General features: G+C 38.1%; 2 protein-coding genes across 2 annotated transcripts in view; both read right to left on the minus strand.

Moving 5' to 3' along the window:
• Positions 1–1,807: 1,807 nt before the first annotated feature.
• Positions 1,808–7,932, minus strand: LOC144664789 (uncharacterized). The gene is made up of 6 exons (XM_078526004.1): positions 7,395–7,932; positions 7,145–7,207; positions 6,455–6,601; positions 5,198–5,299; positions 3,380–3,554; positions 1,808–2,735 (listed from the first exon to the last, which is right to left on the minus strand). The coding sequence occupies exons 1-6, from the start codon at positions 7,446–7,448 to the stop codon at positions 2,413–2,415; spliced, it is 864 nt and encodes a 287-aa protein (XP_078382130.1). The 5' UTR covers positions 7,449–7,932; the 3' UTR covers positions 1,808–2,412.
• An 11,397-nt stretch (positions 7,933–19,329) lies between these two features.
• The window catches only part of LOC144664630 (arf-GAP with SH3 domain, ANK repeat and PH domain-containing protein 2-like), a 33,534-nt gene continuing 30,581 nt past the window's right edge, over positions 19,330–22,282 (minus strand). Inside the window, exons 34-35 of the mRNA XM_078525785.1 lie at positions 21,785–21,913; positions 19,330–20,998 (exon numbers count right to left, since the gene is read on the minus strand). Of these exons, the coding sequence (XP_078381911.1) occupies positions 20,924–20,998; positions 21,785–21,913 (204 nt within the window). The 3' untranslated portion in view covers positions 19,330–20,923. The remainder of the gene's footprint in view (positions 20,999–21,784; positions 21,914–22,282) is intronic.

The following is a 22,282-nucleotide window of genomic DNA, read 5'->3' on the forward strand; positions in this document are numbered from 1 at the left end:
TGTTTGCTTCCTCTTAACCGGGTAGGGCCTGGTGCCGGGTGTTACTGTCGGGTTACTAAAATCAGGAACGGGGAAACGTAATCCGTAAAAATAATTCAAAATTGCGGACGAAAACACAGAAACGGAGTAAAATGTAGCTTAAGGTAAATGCTTAGTGTTACTAAATTAGATTAGCTTTAATGCTAGGTCGCAGTGTTAGACGACTTTCTTTTCTTAAGTATCAAGGCAAAGTACAGTAATCTTATTCCTGGGTGAGAATTAGTAGCCAAGGTAAGTGCAGGCGTTTGTAGAGTCCAGCATCGTTATCAGGGACGTCGATAATGGAAGGAGCTAAAACAAATAAGGCAGAGTAAACTGAGTTTAAAAAGGCAGTCTTTTAGTAAACTAAATGAACAGCAAATTTATTCAAATTGTTGCATGTAGAGATCTGCTTAACGAGCTAGTAATTACCATTGAACAACGTTACTTGACAGATTATCTTGTTTGTGCGAATACAAATTTGCTTCCTGATAACCCAACAGAATAACTCAAGGAAACATCTGGAAATACAAGTTCCATTATACATTTGTATCGAAGAAATTAGTAAACAGTAGAGAAATGAAACAGGCAGAACTTTTAAATAATAATGCAAACATTATAAGTTAATAGTTATCTTCGGAAGGCCCTTACGCGGTGAGCTTCCAGTTCTGAATTCATTATTTAAATGTTGTGCAGCTTTCGATTCGTTCTGGATACTCACCTGTCCGCAGATCGGACTTCTATCGAACATGCAATGTATGTTAGAGAAAAACTGAATTTTTGAAGTCAACGTTCAAGTTACAATCATTCAATAAATACTACACTTAACGTTCAGAGGGTCCTGATGGGGTTCAAGAGAGGGGTTCAGATACCTTAGGAATTCGGAAGGGGGCCGAATCCCTAAATCTTTGATTTTCTTCCGATGGACTATTGACGGGCGTTTCACTGGTCCAGTTTTCCTTTATCCGAACCGTGTCCGCTTTTCTGTAATCTAACTAAAATCATATTGCAGGAAAGCGAAAATAGATTGTTTCTCATGTGAAAGATAATTCAGCAGTCGATTTGAAATCTTGAAATGTTTCTTAAAGGAAGTATTAATTCGTTTCATTCATCGCCGCATGGCAACCAGGCAAAGATGTTCTTCAAATAGGTATTCCTCCTGCAGGGGTAATGTGCTGGCTGAGATGAGAGGGTTAGGGTTTGGGGTCTGGAGAGGTGTTTGTTGTGTTACACTGAAGTTAGATGTTTTCTAGTTAATAAGTGTTTAAAGAGATATTTCCTTAAAGGGTCAAAATTGTGTGATGAAAATTTCGTTCAAATCCCATTCCTGAAGATCGACAAATTGGTCATTAGCCATAAGCCGCCCTCACCTGGCCATATTTATATAGAAATTTATAGTTAAAATGCTTACTGTCTGAAAGAATTTGACCGCCAGGACTTGCTGGGAAATTTCAGACACCTTTTGTGCGAACAAGAGGAAAAGTTTCAGCAGCTAGAAAAACTGTTTAAGAATGTTAATTTATTGTTGATCACTTTGTTGTCTTCATGATGGTGGCCATTCGTTATGGGTCCCCCCCTTTACCCCCCCCCCCTCCCCCAAAAAAAAAATTGAAACAATGATGGTAGCATGATCTAAACACTAAGCAAAACGGCTGTAAAAATACTACAGTTTGGTCTCTTAAATAGGATAAATCATTGGGTCTCAACAGTAAATGAGCTGTGTTTGATAAACATCATCGGGCTCTACTAGTGACACTAGTTATCACCCAAAGAAGACCGTATGAAAATATCAGCAAAGCACATTTTATTGCAAACCAAGTTAACATAAAAAATACATTGCATATACATATTATGACCTTTGAACCCCAACGTTAACAATCAAATCATAATGTTGACAAAGAAATAGTCTTCCTAAATAGAACTTAACACTTAAAATCACTAGACCTTTTAAAGCATTTCAACTTGTTTGGGAGCAGTTTTACAATCAGTTAAAATAATCAGAATCAACACATTCGTTCACATAAACAAACTACACAAACATTAACAAGATCTGGTAGAACCTCTTCTGTTAATGTTTCAACAATTTAGGAGTTCACTGAAGAATTATCCAAATTTCTTAATTAAAAATATTCTTAAAGGCCCGTTTACATAGGCGATTTTTGTCGCGCAATTCAATGCAATAGTTGTCGCACCGAAGTTGCATCAAGTTTCGAACAGATTCGAAACTCCTGCGGGATCGCGCCGATTTTATCGCCCCTAGTTTCCACGCGTGCAAACTCGCGACAATTTCATGGCGATTTCAACGCCGCGATATCGCAGGATATCGCGACAAAAATTGCATTGAGTTGCGCGACAAAAATCGCCTGGGAAAACCGGCCTTGACATGCAATTATCTTATTTTCCGTTACCAGAAGGGCACACGTAGTCACAACAATGGGCCTCTAACTGGAAAATGTGCGTTGAAGTGCAAACCCAGACATCATCCTGTTGTGGAGTTGGAGTTTTAGTATTTTTACAATCTACAGTGTAATAACAGTCCCGATCCAGATGCTTCATTTGACACTGAAGATCCCAGTGACTAAGCCAACAATTCCCATCTTTAACATTTTGTAAGGGATCCTGATGGCCATGACTCACTGACGCAAGGCACGATGTGTATGTGTTCGCACGCACATGTACAGCGGTCTGTCGCCTCTGTCGACCTGCTGCTCTTACAGCTGCAAAGAAAATTATACATACAGGTCATCCCATGGATCATCGTAGATGTTAGGTAACTTGGTCTCTGAATATGTTATGGTAAAGACAATTCCTTGTGTTTTATAAACAATTTAATAATCTCAGAGTAAGCACTATCAATTTCAATGCACACACATACATCACAATCTATGAACAAGGAAACAAAGAAACTTTTGAAAGTGTTCATTCATCACATTTACTCATGAACATTGTTATTTTGCGAAAATGTGTTACCAAATACTGGTATTAAAACATTAAAAAGTCCAATTTATTTCCCTTATATCGCACATGATGTACGCCAGCTAACTGATATATCAATGATGTGTAAAACCCATACATGGAATGACTCCAGAATAAGGTTTGTGTTGTGCAACGACGTGGCGACTTATCGATTAAGGGATGATGTAAACAAGCTAATGCTTCCACAACCTTGCACTGAAGTTTTCTGTATAGTGGCGCCGAGTTAATTTTATGTTGAAACTAGTTTGATAATAAAATTACCTTACTTTACCTTACCTATATGATTTTGAAAGAAGTCCCCATGGCGTCTCACTCATAATGTCTTAAAAAGAAATAATCTCCCGAGGGGCTCAAAAGACCTTAATAGTAGTTTATATGAACTTACTTATAGTTCCATTTCCATCCTCGATTGGGTCGTTGTAAACTTCTGTTTTGTAAATCGCCAAGGCTCCGCAAAAGTCCAGAATGTCTTTTGTAAGTAGAAGTCTATTGGCAGGACCAGTCACCACTACCAGATTATTCTGTATTGTCGTGGAAAGTTCACTTGATTGGGAAGCAGCCTGTGAAAAACAAAAACAGCAAATGTATTCCTGAGTATTTTCATGCATGGTGCTACCGAGACAACAAATAAACTAAATAAAATATTTGTTAATTAAATAATTAATGATTCGCTCTTTTATCAATTGCTCAAAAGACAAAAGTAGCAGTTAGTCTGCTCATATTATGGATCCGCATCGTTAAAAAGAAATAACACTTTTTCATAACAAAATGTTTAAATAAATTCTGTTTCTTTTAATAATATTTAAATGTACAGTGAGCAAACTGTCAAGTTTTCAGGAATTTAAGGTCGCGCAGGACCCTTGCAATCATTAGTATGTATTTATTTAAAGAGTATGCACGAACTGCAGGACGACTGAAGCCGACAACAAACGAAATATTCATGAGAATGTTTGTTTTTAAACTCTTTTATACAAGTAATTACTAGTAATTGTTCTCAGCTTTGTGCCACGTGCACTGGAACATAGGGAATTATCATAATTAGATTCACAGCTTTGAATATATCACACGTTGTTGTAAACATTGACTCGGAAGGTCTTCGGAAGCGGAAAATCCTGCAATTTTGTGTCCAAGTTTTCTCCGCCGATATAGAATTTCAAGAGTTGATTCGCGAGGAACATAAACTTGGTGTACTCTATTGTGCTCTGGCTAGAGCGAATTTTTAAATTTCCTTCTCAAAATGAAGATAGCATGTTTCAAAGTTTAGATTTCACATTTTTACTCTCTTAAAAGCCATTAACTTGTAGCAGTTTTTGAAATCGAAAATTTCGTTCTAGCGGGAGCACAAAAGAAGTTACGATTTATCACTAGGCTATATAATCATTTAATGTGGTGCGCTGTGCTAGCTTAAAACTTGGACACAAAATCGCATTATCTTCAGTTAAACCTTTAAGGGCTTGTAACATCACAGACAACGGTCATCTCTCAGTAAAAGGACAATCTTGATGTAATTCCATCATCCCTGAGTATCCTTATTAAATTTTAGAGGAATCGATATTCAAAATGTAGTGAATTAAAGCTTTACAAGATAGCACTCCAACAAGAAATTTGGCTAATGAATATATTAATGAGCAAGGGTCCTGCGCGACCTAAAGAACTGTAAATTCCATATCCTAAATTAATTTTCGTATGTCCAGGACGTTTAATATGGTTGATAAAGTCGGAGAATTTCACTTCGAATAAGACTTGAGTTCAGTTTTAAAAGACGTGACTATGAAAAACAGCTTCGAAAAAAGAAGACCTCTTAAGCGCATTAAAGAACTGTTAAGCTAACAATGGTTGACGTACGAATAAACGTTATAAATACGAAACACAAACAGCGGTTCGTTTATCGGATAAAATGTTACACTGAACAGTTCAAATTGGGGCAATGAGGCAGTCAAAATTATATTGGCACTTACGTAATGTTCGAAATTGTTTGTCGTCAAGCTAAGGAACCAGGGAGCTAAAATGGTCGACATTTTACTAATTTAAAATTTGCTAAGAAATTTGTCTCATTTGCTTTTTAAACTGTTATAAAATAGAATGTGACATGAATGACTACGTAGTTGACGATAACAAAAAAGTGTCTTGGTCTGCATAATTATGTTTGCTGTTTTTCAACTAAGTGCTTTATAACACCCCAGCAATAGATCAATATATTTACCCGCGCAAGATCCCCCTTCAGTTTCTTTGGAGATGACACGGATGGGTCCATTTTGGCAATGTAGCAGGCCTTTCGTGACAGAACTCTGGTAACAGTCACACCCTACAAAAAAAGAAAGCAAATGTCAAAAGGACTTCTTCAAAAAAGAGGGAGACGGATTCCATAATATTCCCGTTTTAAACAAAAAATTTAGCACTTCGAATCACTGTTAGGCCCGGTTCAGACGCCGTACTTTTCATGAGCCGAACTCAATTCGAATTTGGACCGACACAAATTGACAAAAGTACGCCTCTTGATTCAGACGCCGTACTTTTTGGCCGTTCCGAGGCCGTTCCTAATACAGTTCTAATAAAACAGTCGAAATACATTATAATAATTTATGAATTAGGATCGGCACATGAAAAGTACGGCGTCTGAATCAAAGTCGTTCCAAAGGCGTTCCACAGGCGAAATTCTCGGCCAAGCCAGGCGGGAAGAACGGGTGAGCCGTTCCAAATTGAAATAGCCGTTCTAATTTGATTCAGACGCCGATCTTTTCATGTACTTAATTCAAGGAATTAGGTTCGGCTCATGAAAAGATCGGCGTCTGAACCGGGCTTTAGGCCCTGTTTATATGGAATGACGGTAGCGCTGCCAGTTGGGTTACTCGCCTAGAAGGATTTCAATATAGCAGGCCAGTACATGTACAATTTCTGGATCAATTTAGGTTTCTGGGAAACTGCTCACCTACCCCTCCCCAAACCTAACATTTTGCCCAAAGCGATAAGTAAGGGTTAATGTTAGGTTTGGGGAGGGGTAGGTGAGCAGTTTCCCAGAAACCTTAATTGATCCCAATTTCTTAACCCTTTCATAATCTCGGGTTTCGGGACAGCTTCGTGGAAATGTTTCATAGCGTGAGAATATAAACTCGCCTCTATACAAAATGTATAAATAAAACAAAATAGCCGGGTCTTTGGAATTTTGTACTTTGTACATAATCAAACCCATCTGCCAAAGTGGAAGGCAATTATAGTTTAAAATCCAACCATGTCTTATAAGTTCACCAAGCACGCTTTGTTACATATTTGAATATTGAACAATCTTTTGCGAATGTTCTTTTTGGTTGTATAACGAGATTTATTCACTTTGTCGGTACCGTGGATCAAATTTAAATTAACGAACAGTCGCATGAAGACTTAGTTAGGCGGGTGCCTCTGGCTTTACTTTTTTAATACTACAAAAATATAGCTCGACAAGAAGTCTAAGTAATGAACTTACCATCTTAAAATCATGATAGAAGTCAGCAGCAGTAACATTGTTGTGAGCAGGAACTCGGTAAACTTCTACGTCTTGTTCTTCATCGACTTCGATTTGTTCCAAGAATGGTGTTCCCTTCCCTACAATGGACATTTTATAACGATCAACCTGGACAAAAATTCATAGTAAAACAACAGTTAGTGCATTAAAATTTCCTCTCCACTTCTCGATTAAAGGTTTCCGACTTCGCATTAACTTGTAGGGGTCATGAATGGTGCCTCAAAATGTCGCAGTGCTCGCAAAATTTTAGTGGATGCTCGTTTGCTCGTGCTCGCACATTTTTAAAAGTGCTCGCATTCTCGGTTTTTGGTGGGGTAGCTTTTTGAAAAGTGCTCGTTGCTCGCAAGGTTAATTTTTGTCAATGCTCGTGCTCGCAAAGAAAAACGCTGTGCTCGATGCTCGCAAAGACCATTTGATTACCCTACTTGTATTATAACTAAAAATTGAAAGTGAAAGAGTTCACTCACTACAAATTACAACCAAAAAAATCTTTAAAATAATTGTTGAGTTGTAGTTTCGACTTCAAAGTGCCAAAAGGCCGAAGCTGTTTTCTTTATTCATGTATTCATTTTCTCAGTTTCATTAGCATCACATGCTAGAGGCCTAACACGCCACATAACACCGAGGGTAAATATCCCTACTGAAACTAACCTTTCCCAGAGAAAATGGCATCAAGCATGAAAAAGCCAGGCTGATGACTGCAGCTGTAATGATCTAAAACAAAATTCAAAACCGAAAAAGTGAAACAAAGGAAAACATGTTTACGTTCACTGCGTTCAAAACAAACGTAAATACAAAACAGACAATTAATAACAGGTTATGTCTGCGTTCGCAAGTGGACACAAACTAACGAAACATAGCAAACCATGCATGTTAAAGACTGAGTTAAATATGTACTCACCTTCATGTTAAAACTCTTTTGCCGGTGCAGGGTTGAAATTCGTGGCCAGAACATGAAATATAAAAATGTAGAAATTGGAGTTTAATTTATAGGACTTTGCAAGGTAAGAAGATACATCTCTATTAGAAGCTTAACATAGTTGAATGTTATTGCACTTGCTTCTTTTTGTTTGCTTTGCGGTTGAAAAGTTAAAACGGCCGAACGGTCAAGGCAACAGCGGATGTTCTAACCTATTTTTAAACTTGGACAAAAACTTCACGAGAAAACGTGTTTGTAAGTTGATTGTTTTTATTCTGGATTATCCTGGATATGTATTCACCTTCAAGTCAAAACTCTTTTGCGGGTGTAGTGTTGAAACTCGTAAGAAACTGTTAAGCTGAGTAGAAAAACAGTCCTTTGCTTCTGAGCCAGAACATGAGATTGAAAAATGTGCGATATGCAATTTTTGGACTTTGCAATGTTAAAAAATCCTTCTCTATTGAAAGCTTAACATAGTTGAATGTTGTTGTACATACTTTTTTTGTTGACTTAATTGCGGATAAGCGGTGGTATTCGGCATGCATGAATGGCTAAAAAAACTTAAAAAGTTAAAACGGCCGAATTGTCAAAGGAGAGCGAATGTTCTAACTTATTTTTAAACTCGGACAAAACCTTCAGGAGAAAACTTGAACGTGTTTGTAAGTTGATTGTGTTTAAACTGGATTGCTGAAGCAGGCTCGCGCGAGTTGAAACTCGCAGAAAAATAAATGAGGAAAGATATTTGAACTGTTGATAAAAGACAATTCCTTATCGAATTCCAATAACGTCAAACCAAAAATCAAACCAAATAAGAATCCAAAAGCTCCAATTCTTGAATTGCTGAAGGAACTGGGAAGTCTCTCCGTTAACAAAGGATGTTCTAACTTGTTTCGAAACTTATTGAAGGCCAGGAATCCGCATTTCTGAGTTGTCAGGAATGCGGATTCCGCAATTCCGCAAAATGCTTTGAAAGTAAAATACAGTCAAAGCTTTGAACTGTCACTTAATCTCTGGAATAATAACCAGCTTTGAGAATTACCAACTATTAAATCTTTTCCTTTGTTTTTTTAACGCTTCCAAGGGGCCAGTCAAAGATTCTCATTCGCAGTATTGTCAGCTAGGCCTTTCTCGATTTGCACTTTTTTCGGCATTTTTTGGGAAAACGAGCATTTTTTTTCGTTTTTTCTTGAAAAAGAATTGCTAGCATTTTCTGTCATTTTTCATGACTGTGATCCAGATTTCAGCACTCAGAACTCAGAAGGATAAATAATCCTAAAGTTTCATATTTTGATTACTTTTAAAATTTGATTGTTTTCTGTCTGTTTCGAGTCGACTGTCTGTGCGTTGTATTACTTGTGTGTGTGCACCAACGGAAAAAAAGGTATGGGTGGTCAGCGGGTAACTCTTTCTCTTGCTCAGCCAAGATCAGCGAAGATGGCATCGGCCACGAACTTGCAAGATAGACCAGTTCCATCATCTATAGCAAGTGATCGATCACTACAGTCCACTACAGTATCACCTGTTGTTGATATGAGCATATAATGTAAGAGTTTGTACGTTTTGTTTGAAATAAAACAAAGCATTCTTTGGAATTCAAGTGGCATTTTGTAAAGAAATCAGGCATTATGTTAGCATTTTTTTGGCTTTATTCGAGAATTTCTAGTAGCATTAAATGCCAGTTTTACTAGCATAATCGAGAAAGGCCTATTGTCAGCACACTTGAACAAAAGTATAAAACATAAAAACACAAAACATACTTTATTTGATAAGTAGGTTGGGAAAAAGGCAGCCAAAGGGCTGATGTGGACCTACTATAATAAAAATTAAGAATTATACATACAATACATTACTGACATTACTTGATCTGATTAAACATGTAAATATAATACTGGCAAATAAAGAAGCCTAAGCCATGTTTTATACTGTCATAAAACAAGACGGGCATTTGATTTGAGAACACGAGGGAAATGTAGAAAACATGAGACGCAGGCGAATGTTTTCTACATTAATGATTTTTTTATGTTTTATACTCTGATAAAACAAAAAAGTTTTTTGCCAATCAGAGCGCGCGCAGACTCCTATCTATATTAAAAATGATGTTTGTTGATAAATATTTAAAACCAAGTTGTAAGCAGCCGCGACCATCTTTGGGAATTACTAACTAATCTTTTCCTTTGGTTTTTAAAGTTCCCGAAGCGGGGGTCTGGGTTCATTTAAAAAGCCAGGAGATGCAGAACCGAAAGATTTTGTTTAGGTCGATCTCGCTGAGAATGTCGGAACAATCGTTAATGCCCTTGGCGCGAAACAGCCTTTGAAAAACTTAGTATCGATGTTAATTCAAGACAAGGACATCACATCATATCAATTGTTGTTAATAAAACAAGATCGTGTGCTTGTATTAAAGTACTTGCCTCTTTGACTAGTGAATCTGGATTTTTTTTTACATTTCGAGAAAATGGGTCGGTCGGGCGATGGGAAACGAAACATTTTGTTGGGATGGCCTTACGAAAGCTACCACTGTAATTTACATGACTTGGGGAAAAAGTGGGAGAGGGGCTTCAGTTTTATTTTACTCTCAGGATAACACCACAGAACAAAGACATGATCTACTATTTTTCATTTTATTCTGCTTGTGTGTGTTTCCACAAAACGTACCTTAAAGTTACTATTGTTAGCGGCTACTAATTTTAACGATTTTAGCGAGTTCGGCTAAAATAGCTAAATTAAGTGCTCGCTAAAATTTATCTTTAGGTTGCGTGACATTCTGGGAATTTTAAAAGAGTTTGATGAACACGAGGGACTTTCCCATTCATACGGGTCAGACAAATATAAACACCGACCCTAAGAATGTTATTTTTCAAAATGCACCTCTGAAACTCAATTGTTTTAACGGAGGCTTAACGGAGGAGTAAGTGTTTTGAAATAGACTAGTAGAGTTTGTTTTCACGGCGTGTGTACACGTGCGATTTGTTTTTATAATTATTAGCCATGAGACAAGTAGAGGTTTCGCTTGACCATTACTCAACCTCAGGAGTAACCTCGTTCCCAGGGTCTACTCCGCTTTCAAGATGGCGGCTGGACGCGGAGAAAAGCGTTTTTAAACAGGAAGTTCTTGAATATTCTGTACGCAATATTTTGCTCACAAAATTGGGATCCTGAAACCTCTAGTTTGACTTCGAGTTCGAATAAGACTTGAAGTTGGATTTTTTTCTTTTTAAATCTGAATAAATAATTAATTGACCTAAAAGATCAGAAGCTATTACATGACCGCGAGAGGATACGAATTTTATCTTCGAGTGTTAATATCTCCCACGAGTGAGCGCAGCGATAAATGTCAGGTGGCTCTTAAAATATCGCACAAAAAAATCAATGTACTAAAACATGAGCAAAACATATTTTATAACAAACGTTTATTAAAAGCTGACATACAACATACATTGCATGTACGTATTATACCATTAATTATTTTCTCGGGGAAGACTTTTACAGTCAAATGTTGACAAAGAAATAATCTTCCTAAACCTATAACCTAATGCGTGTAATCGCTCAACTGTGAAGGCATTTCGACTTGTTTGGAAGCAAAGAAAGAATAGTTGGGGACACCTAACTTAATTTCAATGTTTAAAAACAGCTACCTATAAATTACAATCTAAACTTTAAAATTATTCATAATCATCTATTTACAATTAAGATTTAAAAAGAAAATGCATCAATATAAAGTTATTTTTTTTTAAAAACTTCAAAATTGAACCGCTAAAATTATTAAAGTTTTCGACAATTTAGCAAAGTCACTGAATAATAATCAAATTTTTTATCTACATTTCTAAAGCCTGGTTTTCACTAGCGACGCAAGCACAAGCGCAAGCATAAGCCCAATCACGCAAAAAGACGAATGTTGATCCTTGTTCTTGTGCTTGCCGCAAGCACAAGCACGAGCATAAAACTGCTATGCGCTTGTGCTTTTGCTTGAGTCGAAGCCGTTTTCACGGTGAAATAATAGCTGTTATTCCTGCGCATGTGCTTGCATCACTAGTGAAAACCACGCTAAAAGAAAGCGAAACAATTTACGTTCTAATTCACTGCGTTCAAACAAACCGCAAATAAAACAGACAATTAACAATAGGTTTATATGTTGGCGTTCGATTTGCAAGCCGACACAAACTAAACGAAATAAGGAAACCATGGTCGGAATGTTAAAGACTGAATTAAATATGTATTCACCTTCACCTTCATGTCAGAACATGAGATTGAAAAATGTGCAATATGCAATTTTTGGATTTTGCAATGTTAAAAGATCCTTCTCTATTGAAAGCTTAACATAGTTGAATGTTATTGTACTTAGTTCTTTTTGTTGACTTTGCGGATAACAGCAGCCCGGCGGTATTCCGCAATCATGAATTGTTGAAAAATGTTTTAAAAGTTAAAACGGCTGAATTGTCAAAGGAGAGCGAATGTCCTAACTTATTTTGAAACTCGGACAAAAGCTTCACGAGAAAACTTGAACGTGTTTGTAAGCTGATTGTGTTTAAACCGGTTTGCTGACGCAGGCTCGCGCGAGTTGAAACTCGCAGAAAAATAAATGAAGAAAGATATTTGAACTGTTGATAAAAGACAATTCCTTATCGAATTCCAATAACGTCAAACCAAAAATCAAACCAAATAAGAATCCAAAAGCTCCAATTCTTGAATTACTGAAGGAAGTGGGAAGTCTCTCCGTTAACAAAGGATGTTCTAACTTGTTTCGAAACTTATTGAAGGCCAGGACTCCGTCAGGTTTCTGAATTGTCAGAATTGTCTGAATTGTCACTTATTTAGAAACTCGGACAAAAGCTTTACAAGAAAACTTATTTGTAAGTTGATTGTTTTTATCCTAGATTGCTGTCGCAGGGTCCCGCGTGTTGAAGCTTGCAGGAAAACAAGGAGCAAAGAAATCTGCACTGTTGATAAGAAGCAATTCTTAATTCCAGTGCCTTGCATAATGTCAAACCAAAATCAAACCAAATAAAAATCCAAAGGTCTTATATTGACATGGTTAATGCGATCAAGTAATGTATAATTTATACTTTTGTTAAAGTGTTCTAACAATACACGGATCCAGAGTTTCAGACTTCCGGTCCAAGTTCAAAGAATAAGTAAGCACTCATTAAGTCAGACCATTGTTAAACATCGCAAAACACAATAGCCTGACTTAATGAGTCTCACTTTTCTTTTGAATTTGGACCGGAAGTCTGAAACTCTGGATCCGTGTATATGAATGAGAATCTTTAACTGGTCGCTTCGGGAACTTTAAAAACCAAAGGAAAAGATTAGTTCGTAATTCCCAAAGGTGGTCGCGGCTGCTTACAACTTGGTTTTAAATATTTATCAACGAACATCATTTAAAATATAGATAGGAGTCTGCGCGCGCTCTGATTGGCTAAAAACTTTTTTTTTTTTATCAGAGTATAAAACATAGAGAAATAATTAATGTAGAAAACATTCGCCTGCGGCCCATGTTTTCTACAGTTCCCTCGTGTCAAATGCCCGTCTTGTTTTATGACAGTATAAAACATGGCTTAGGCTTCTTTATTTGCCAGTATTATATTTGTATGGTTAATCAGATCAAGTAATGTATAATGTATACTTTTGTGAAGTGTGCTGACAATACGAATGAGAAGCTTTGACTGGCCTCAAAGCTTAAGTAGTTGCTAATTTTCAAAGCTGGACGCGGCCGCTTTCAAGAGCTTGTTATTCCAGAGATTAAGTGACAGTTCAAAACTTTGACTGTAATTTACTTTCAAAGCACTTTGCGGAATTGCGGAATACGCATTCCTGACAATTCAGAAATGCGGAGTGGCCTTCAATAAGTTTCGAAACAAGTTAGAACATCCTTTGCTAACGGAGAGACTTCCCACTTCCTTCAGCAATTCAAGAATTGGAGCTTTTGGATTTTTATTTGGTTTGATTTTTGGTTTGACGTTAGAGCAGTTTTCAATTGAGTGTCGTAAAACCAAAACCAAAGTAATTACTCTGGCCAATCACAAAGAACATAGACAATCCAGTGAACCAATCAAAACTCGAAGCAAATACATGTAACTGGCACGAAGCGCGGGAAAACGTGCGCTAGCGAGTCACGATTGGTTTTGGTTTTACTTCTGATTGGCTAAGAAAGTGGCGCGTGATTTTTAAGCCAATCACTAAGCGTAGTAATTCAAGACCAAAGCAAACGTAATTTACTTTCGACACTCAAATGAAAACCGCTCTATTAGTAGAAGTGGGTATGGAATTGTCTTTTATCAACAGTTCAAATATCTTCCCTCACTTTTTTTTTCTGCAAGCTTCAACTCGCGCGAGCCTGCTTCAGCAATCCAGTTTAAAAACAATCAACTTACAAACACGTTCAAGTTTTCTCGTGAAGCTTTTGTCCGAGTTTAAAAATAAGTGAGAACATTCGCTCTCCTTTGACAATTCAGCCGTTTTAACTTTTTAACCTTTTTTAGCAATTCATGCATGCCGAATACCAGCGCTTATCCGCAATTAAGTCAACAAAAAAAGTATGTACAACAACATTCAACTATGTTAAGCTTTCAATAGAGAAGGATCTTTTAACATTGCAAAATCCAAAAATTGCATATCGCACATCTTTCAATCTCATGTTCTGGCTCATCCTCGGAGACCCAGGGGGTAATTATTTTCGTTCTTGACTTTTCTTCGCCGAAATTTTTTTTCGCCCGTATAGACTTTTCCCCGCCCCCACTAACTGCCCCTGGGTCTCCAAGGATGGTTCTGGCTCAGAAGCAAAGGACTGTTTTTCTTCTTAGCTCAGCAGTTTCTCACGAGTTTCGACACTACGTCAGCAAAAGAGTTTTGACATGAAGGTGAATACATATCCAGGATAATCCAGGATAACTGAAAACAATCAACTTACAAACACGTTTTCTCGTGAAGTTTTTGTCCAAGTTTAAAAATAGATTAGAACATCCGCTGTTGCCTTGACCGTTCGGCCGTTTAAACATTTCAACCGCTAAGTAAACAAAAAGAAGCAAGTACAATAACATTCAACTATGTTAAGCTTTCAATAAAGATGTATCGGATCAATTTAGGTTTCTGAGAAAATCAATTTAGGTTTCTGGGAAACTGCTCACCTACCCCTCCCCAAACCTAACATTTTGCCCAAAGCGATAAGTAAGGGTTAATGTTAGGTTTGTGGAGGGGTAGGTGAGCAGTTTCCCAGAAACCTAAATTGATCCGATGTATCTTCTTACATTGCAAAGTCAAAGAGGCTATCCAAATAAGACTTCATTCTAATAACATCAATAGAGATAGCGGAATTGAAATTCCTGAAGCATGGATACCTACGATCAGAAAGCACAACAGCCGTTCAACTACAAAGCGGACCTATGAGGGAACATCATCTGTTAGTCGGAATAATAATGAGGATCGAAATGCACCAATCACAGCGAACCAACGTGTTTAAATAGCGACGCGTAAACAATCGACATCATCGCCTGATGAAGACTAGCAGTATTGCAGTCGAAACGTCGCGATCAACATCTCAAAGCGATTCTATCGTGAGACAAACGAATAAACGTTCATTACCCTTCTACATTTTTATATTTCATGTTCTGGCCACGAGTTTCAACCCTGCACCGGCAAAAGAGTTTTGACATGAAGGTGAATACATATTTAACTCAGTCTTTAACATGCATGGTTTGCTATGTTTCGTTAGTTTTTGTCCACTTGCGAACGCAGACATAACCTGTTATTAATTGTCTGTTTTGTATTTACGTTTTTTTTTAACGCAGTTGACGTAAACATGTTTTCCTTTGTTTCACTTTTTCGGTTTTGAATTTTGTTTTAGATCACTACAGCTGCAGTCATTAGCCTGGCTTTTTCATGCTTGCTGCCATTTTCTCTGGGAAAGGTTAGTTTCAGTAGGGATATTTACCCTCGGTATTATGAGGCGTGTTAGGGCCTCTTCACATGAGCCCGGTTTACGAGCTGTCTCAGTTACCAGGACGGATTTTGACCTCTGTTCATATGGAAAATTTTAGCCCGGTTGACGGGGATAAAATTCAAGAAACGAAGGCAAAATGGCGACACATAAAGTTGCATCTTTCGCGACTATCGTAGTTTTATTGACCCATGTAACTTTATTAATAAAGCTAATTCGCATATTTCTGAAGTGGAAATAGATACAAGGCAAAATTAAACCATTTGGACCGCCCAATTACGAAAGGGAAGCTATTTTCTCAAAAAAAGTTGCGTCCCGGCGACCGGGCTGGAGCGTTCATATGGGAAAATATTCTTCCCGGTTGTCGAGATCTCGGTTGCAGAAACCGAGATATCGGTAACCGGGCTGGCCAACCTTCTCATATGAACACATCCAAAATTTTACAAAGAAAATAGGAGTGAGCCTATATCTCGGTAACTGGGCCAGCCCGGTCAACCGGGATCATATGAAGAGGCCCTAAGGGCCTCTTCATATGATCCCGGTTGACCGGGCTGGCCCAGTTACCGAGATATAGGCTCACTCCTATTTTCTTTGTAAAATTTTTGATGTGTTCATATGAGAAAGCGAGCCAGCCCGATTACCGATATCTCGGTTTCTGCAAACGAGATATCGGCAACCGGGAAGAAAATTTTCCCATATGAACACTCCAGCCAGGCCACCGGGACGCAACTTTTTTTGAAAAAATAGCTTCCCTTTCGTAACTGGGCGGTCAAAATCGCATAATTTTGCCTTGTATCTATTTCCACTTTTGAAATATGGGAATTAGCATTATAAGTAAAGTTACAAGGGTCGATAAAGCTACGATAGTCGCAAAAGATGCAACTTCATGTGTCGCAATTTTGGTTTCGTTTCTTGAATTTTATCCCCGTCAACCGGGCTTAAATTTTCCATATGAACAGACGTCAAAATCTGTCCTGGTAACCGAGACAGCCCGTTAACCGGGCTCATGTGAAGAGGCCCTTAGGGCTGGAAAACTCAGCCCGGGCAAACGAGCTGAAAAACCTCATGTAATCGCGTTTTCAATTTCAGCCCGGGCTGAAAGTGAGCTTGCGGATTCGCAGTGGTGGTTTTCAACGAAAGAAAATGGCGGCCACGATAATTATTCAATTTTAAAAGGGTTCAGCCCGGGCTGAAATTCTCCATGTGATTGCAACAAAATTCCAGCCCGGCAAACGGGGCTGAAATTCGCCATATAATCGGGCCCTTATTGGGCTATATTTTTGTAGGTTACCATTCTGGTAACGGAAAATAGGTTAACTGTTAAGCCCGTTTACACAGGCGATTTTTAATTTGTCGCGCAAATGAATGCAATTTTTGAGGCGCCGAAGTTGCATAAAGTCTCCTGAGATAAAATCGCCATGAAATCGCCGCGAGTTGGCCCGTTTGCACGCGTGTAAAATAGTTGCGATAAAATCACCGCGATATTACAGGAAACTTGGGCATGATGCAACATCGACGATACAAAAATTGCATTGAGTTGCGCGACAAAAATCGCCTGTATAAACGGTACCTTGACAGGGTAAAAGCTTTTTATTTTTTTATTTTTTTTTCTTCAGTGAACTTCTAAATTGTTGAAACCTTTAACAGAAGAAGTTCTACCAGATCTTGTTAATGTTTGTGTAGTTTGTTTATATGAACGAATGCGTTGATTCTGATTTTTATAACTGATTGTAAAACTGCGCCCAAACAAGTTGAAATGCTTTACTGAAAAGGTCTAGTGATTTTAAGTGTTAAGTTCTGTTTAGGAAGACGATTTCTTACTTTGTCAACATTACGATTTGATTGTAAACGTTTGGGTGCAAAGGTCATAATATGTATATGCAATATATGCAATGTATTTTGTATGTTAGCTTTAAATGTTTGCAATAAAATGTGATTTGCTGATATTTTCATACGGTCTTCTTGGGTGATAATTTAATAGAGCCCCATGATGTTTATCGCCAATGTTTAAGAGGCCAAACTATAATATTTTTTACATCCGTTTTGCCCAGTGTTCAAATCACGCTACCATTATTGTTTCAAATTCGCTAAAAATGGTATCAGGTTTGATAGTTTTATACTGCAACTTGATTCTTTTTTTTCGTGGGGGAGGGGGGGGGACCCATAAAGCATGGCCACCATCATGATGACAACAAAGTAATCAACAACTAAACATTCTTAAATAGTTTTATCTAGCTGCTAGCAATTTTATATCTGTTTCGCACTCCCACTGCCTGAAATTTCCCACCAAGTCCCTGGCGGTCAACTTTTTTCAGGCAGTACGCATTACGCATAATTACCGGCATACAACTCCCACAAATTGGCCAGGTGAAGGTGGCTAATGGCATAAAAACTGCGTTCGTCTTGCTGCAATATAAATTTTAAGGGGAGTACAGAAAAGCCGACGAAAACTGGACCGGCCGAGCGCCCGTCAATTAGGCTTAGCCACAAGTTGCTCGAGATGTCCCAAGAGTTGCTCAAAAGTTGCTCAAAAAAATCCTAAACGTTTCCTTAAAATAAGAAAATTTTCTAAATATATGCTCATTTACCTTTGAGGTTAAGGCAACTGAAATTTGTTGAATTACAAGGGTTTCTGTTACTGAAGAACAATCGTTAAGATACCGATGACGTCATGTTTGCTGATAAGTTTAAATGTTTAAAGATGAATTCCAGTCCGTACTGCGCAATCTCGGCTGCAATGTTTATGTGAGCCCACACGAAGGAATGTTTACAAGCAAAACTAAAAATTCCGCGACAAACTTACCTTTTTCTTCATAATTAACGCCAGATATCCTTGCAGAACAAATAATAACGAGTAGAGGAACCTTGACGCTATTTCAAACCGACGTTCCGCAGCTCATCGGAAATTCTTCATTAATTCTCTTAATGGCGGACTAAAAAACTTCATGTATGCTGTCACCGAAGTGTAACGTTTCAACGAATTCAAAACAAAAACGAAAACAAACCCCGAGTCTGCGCAGTACGGACTGGAAATCAGCTTTAATAATCTGAAAGTTGAAGCATCCCCTGAACTTCCTCAGTCGAAGTCTTCGGCAAATTTCATCTTCGGAAATGGTCGAAAAATACTCGGAGACGTTCGTACGGCCTTTGAACAACACTCGGACAATCTTCGGACTAGTAATTGCAAAAAGTTGCTCGAAACTGCAAAAGTTGCTTGCAAAGAAAAACGTTGCTCGAAAGATGAAAAGTTGCCGAGCAACAGGTGGCTACCGTATTTACTCGAATAAGCGCCGCCCCCGAATAACCGCCTCCCTCGAATAAGCGCCGCATTTGGGACAAAAAAGTTAATAAGCGCCGCCCCCGAATAAGCGCGCAGTCCCGATGCGGCACTTATTTGAAGAATTTCGTTTAACTTAAAACGGCACTACAAAGCAACTCTAAACCAAGCTTGAACATTTCTTTGCATCAAAAGCGATGTTTTGCAGTTATGAGTGATTGTTTTATCGCTCTCCCATTAGTTTTTCTATTCAACACTCTTACAATACGTAGTTCTGTAGATGTTGTGAAGACCGCAAACTTTGCCACGACAGCTAGCGCCACTTCTGTCTCAGCAAGAGACAAATCAGTACTGACGATCAAGAGACGCTCTTCTCAATAACTGTAAAAGATAAGATTCCAAATTTTAAATAAGCGCCGCCCTTGTAGCGCGAAAAATTTAATAAGCGCCGCGGCGCTTATTCGAGTAAATACGGTAAACCTACCGTCAATGGTCAACTCGGTCGCGCCTTGTTGACACTGTATTCGCTCGGGCACGTAGTCAACAACTTAGTCCCTTGGTAAAAAGACGTAGCTTAGTGTAATACACCCCATATGTCTCAAGTGACCGTGGTGTAAAGGAGCCTTCTTGTTTTCCGCACTGTATAGAAAACATAGAATACGTTTTGAACTGGGCAAGGTATTTGACAACAGGAAAGACACAACTAATAAAAGTTCATCTCGTGAAGTTTTCAATTTTTATATTTATTTTGGAAAAATACATCTTTCTACAAATAAGGCACCGTTCTACGATCAAAACCCATTTTTCTCTTCAGGAGGAAAATATGTTACAATTATAACAATTTACGTTTAAAATAGCTATACCTGTAAAAGAATTTAGCTTAAAATATCACAAACCTAACTGATCTATTAATATATTTCAAAGGTTGTAAGCTTTATTTGTGGCCGAGTAAAATGTAGTTAAAGAAAATACATCTATAATCTCGCATGTTCTGCAGGAATTTCGCAATAAAAATTTGCGAGAAATATTTGCACCTAAGAAAACACCCTCACCTAATATCACGACTTCAAGTTGGTTCATATTGTAATTCGTTTTCATTCTCGCCATCGCCAGTCATCATCGTTCCTAAGTGAGTTTCTCTCATTTGCTTAGCACTGTTCTACAAAATTAATCATTGTTGTTGGGGTGTCTGTGGTCTGTAGATATTTTAGAACTTCTTGAAGTCACGTTAAAATTAAACGACGGTGTCCTCTTGAAATACTTTTCAGATTACATTTTTAAGTTACAGGTTATTTCTACCCAATAATTACTTCCTATTTTTAACATACAACCTTAACTAATGTTGGGCATAAACAACCCAAAAAATTTCGTTGTAAACCTTTCTTCATTTTAAACATTTACTTTTTTACAAAACAAAAACCTTACAATTGTGTAAGCGGTAAAACACGGCCAGGATTAACGGAGTTGTGTCATGGGTTTTAAGAAATTGAAAGTTTTAGGAAAATATTTGATCTTTAGGCAAAGTCTTCATACAAATTGTACATAAAGCAACATTAAGAAGGAGTTGAGTCCTAAATTATGGTCTTCTACGCTTTCATATACATTTTCGTAACTTTTTGTCACAATTTAACGTAATTTTCTGTCACTGCTTGAAAATAAATTTGGTTTCCATGGAAACCAGATGACACATCGCTTTAATCCTGACAAAATGAAAAATTTCACATAAATTAAAAGTTCTTAGCGTTTAAAAATTTACTTCCCTCAAATTTGTTTTAAAAAAGAACGATTTCAATTGATTTCATAAAAAAGCATTTTGTCGTTGTGAATGACAAAAAATGTTGCAGTCTAATTCTGGACATGCCAAGCGACTTTTAAAGTCACAGCTGTCCATTGCAGTGAAAAAGCTAAGAATGAATCGATCAGGAAAGTATATTATAGCAAGTTTAAAAAACTTCCACGAAGAAAAGTTATTTTGAAAGCGAAAATATTCTTTAAGTAAATAACAAAACTACGATCCACGAGATAGGACTAACTAATCGTAACTCTTAAAAAACCTACAAACTATCATAAAAACGAGCTCATAAGAATTCGAAAATGCTTTGGTGGAGAAAATACTCTTTCTGTCGATGAATGAGCGAGTGTGAAGTTAAGACTGAATTATACACAATGGTTTTCCAGCGACTGAGTAGCCTCTCTCCTTATTTGGGTGTCACGAACACGCAAGGTTTCCTGAAGCGTTGCGTGAGCCGGCGTTACGACCCGAATAGCTGAAGACAAAGGGACGAGTTGCACTGTGTAGAATTAATCGGAAAGGACACGAACAAAGCTTATTGGAAAAACTCCTTTTTTTTCTGGATGGCCTTCAATTTCACCAGACTAAAAAAAAAAACGAAAGGCAAAATTAGTTATATTTACCTTCTACGCATGATCATGCGAAAACGTTTAACAACAATCTACTTTGTATACTTTGTAGTAGGAATACGACACGGTCTACTGTGATTAGTTCTTATCGTTAACTATTTAAATAAGTTAAAATAAGTTGATTAGTTTTGATTCAGTCACCATGGCCGAGAGAGATTAACAGCAGCAAATTTAATCGCATTAGCATAACTGAGGGCCTGCCAGGGGGGGGAGGGGGTTTTCCGAGTCGCTTGTCTAATTTTAAAAATGCGCCGTGTCACTGTTTTATCAAACTTCGCGTCGCTGTCGGTAGAAAATTGAAGGAAAAATAATTCCTTGTCGGAATTTAAGTTTTTCCAAAAGGTTATGGTTTGTCGAGATTTTATTTTATGTGCTGTCGCTACTTTTTGGGCCATGTCGCTTGTCGGAATTTACCCTGGCAGAGCCTCATAACTAACCTGACATTCTTTCCAACTAAAGAACTGAAGACCAGAACACCCACTTCCCCTCCACCACACGTACAACCTTACACTTCGCGTGCTCCACCTCCCCCTCCCCTCCCCCACATGTCTAACCCCACACTTCGGCGTGCTCACCCCCCCCCCCCCCTCCTAAACACGTACAACCCCACCATTTGGCGTGCTCACCCTCCCCTTCCCGACAAGAAACAACACACCTTTCATTTTGCTCACGATGCCTTTTCCCCGCAGATGAAACCGTATTATACTAACCCACCCCCCACCCTCAAAGATGCATACTCACCCACCACTCGGCGTCTTCCCCCTCCCCCTTGACCAAAATAATGTCTCCTTCTTTGAAGGTAAGCTCGTCCTCGTTATCTGCCTCGCAGTCGTACAACGCTTGCACTCGATGGGGAAGGCCTGGGGCACTCTAAACACAGAAAACGAAGCGTTAAGTGCGTGAAGAACGTGATTCGCTAACACAGGACAGCGAGCATCAATAATCTAAAACAGTGTTGGGCTAATGAATGTCTAATGAAGACCTACGTCACGCAACACTGCTCCTTTCGTAAAGCAATGCGTTACAAACAAGTCCAAATGTAACGCTTTTCTTTAGGAAAATATTTCTGTTATTTACCTAATGTAACAGTCATCATAAAAAAAATATTGTGTGACAACCCACATGTAACACATCTCTTTGGGATAAGTGTTGCGTGACAACCGGAATGTAACGCTTCTCTTTGGGAACGATTTGCGTTACAGTCCAAATACTAATGCTTCTCTTTAGAAAAGAGTTGCA

This window comes from Oculina patagonica, chromosome 9 (assembly GCF_052425735.1).
Source record: "Oculina patagonica isolate OP01 chromosome 9, crgOcupat, whole genome shotgun sequence".
Classification (NCBI taxonomy): Eukaryota; Metazoa; Cnidaria; class Anthozoa; order Scleractinia; family Oculinidae; genus Oculina; species Oculina patagonica.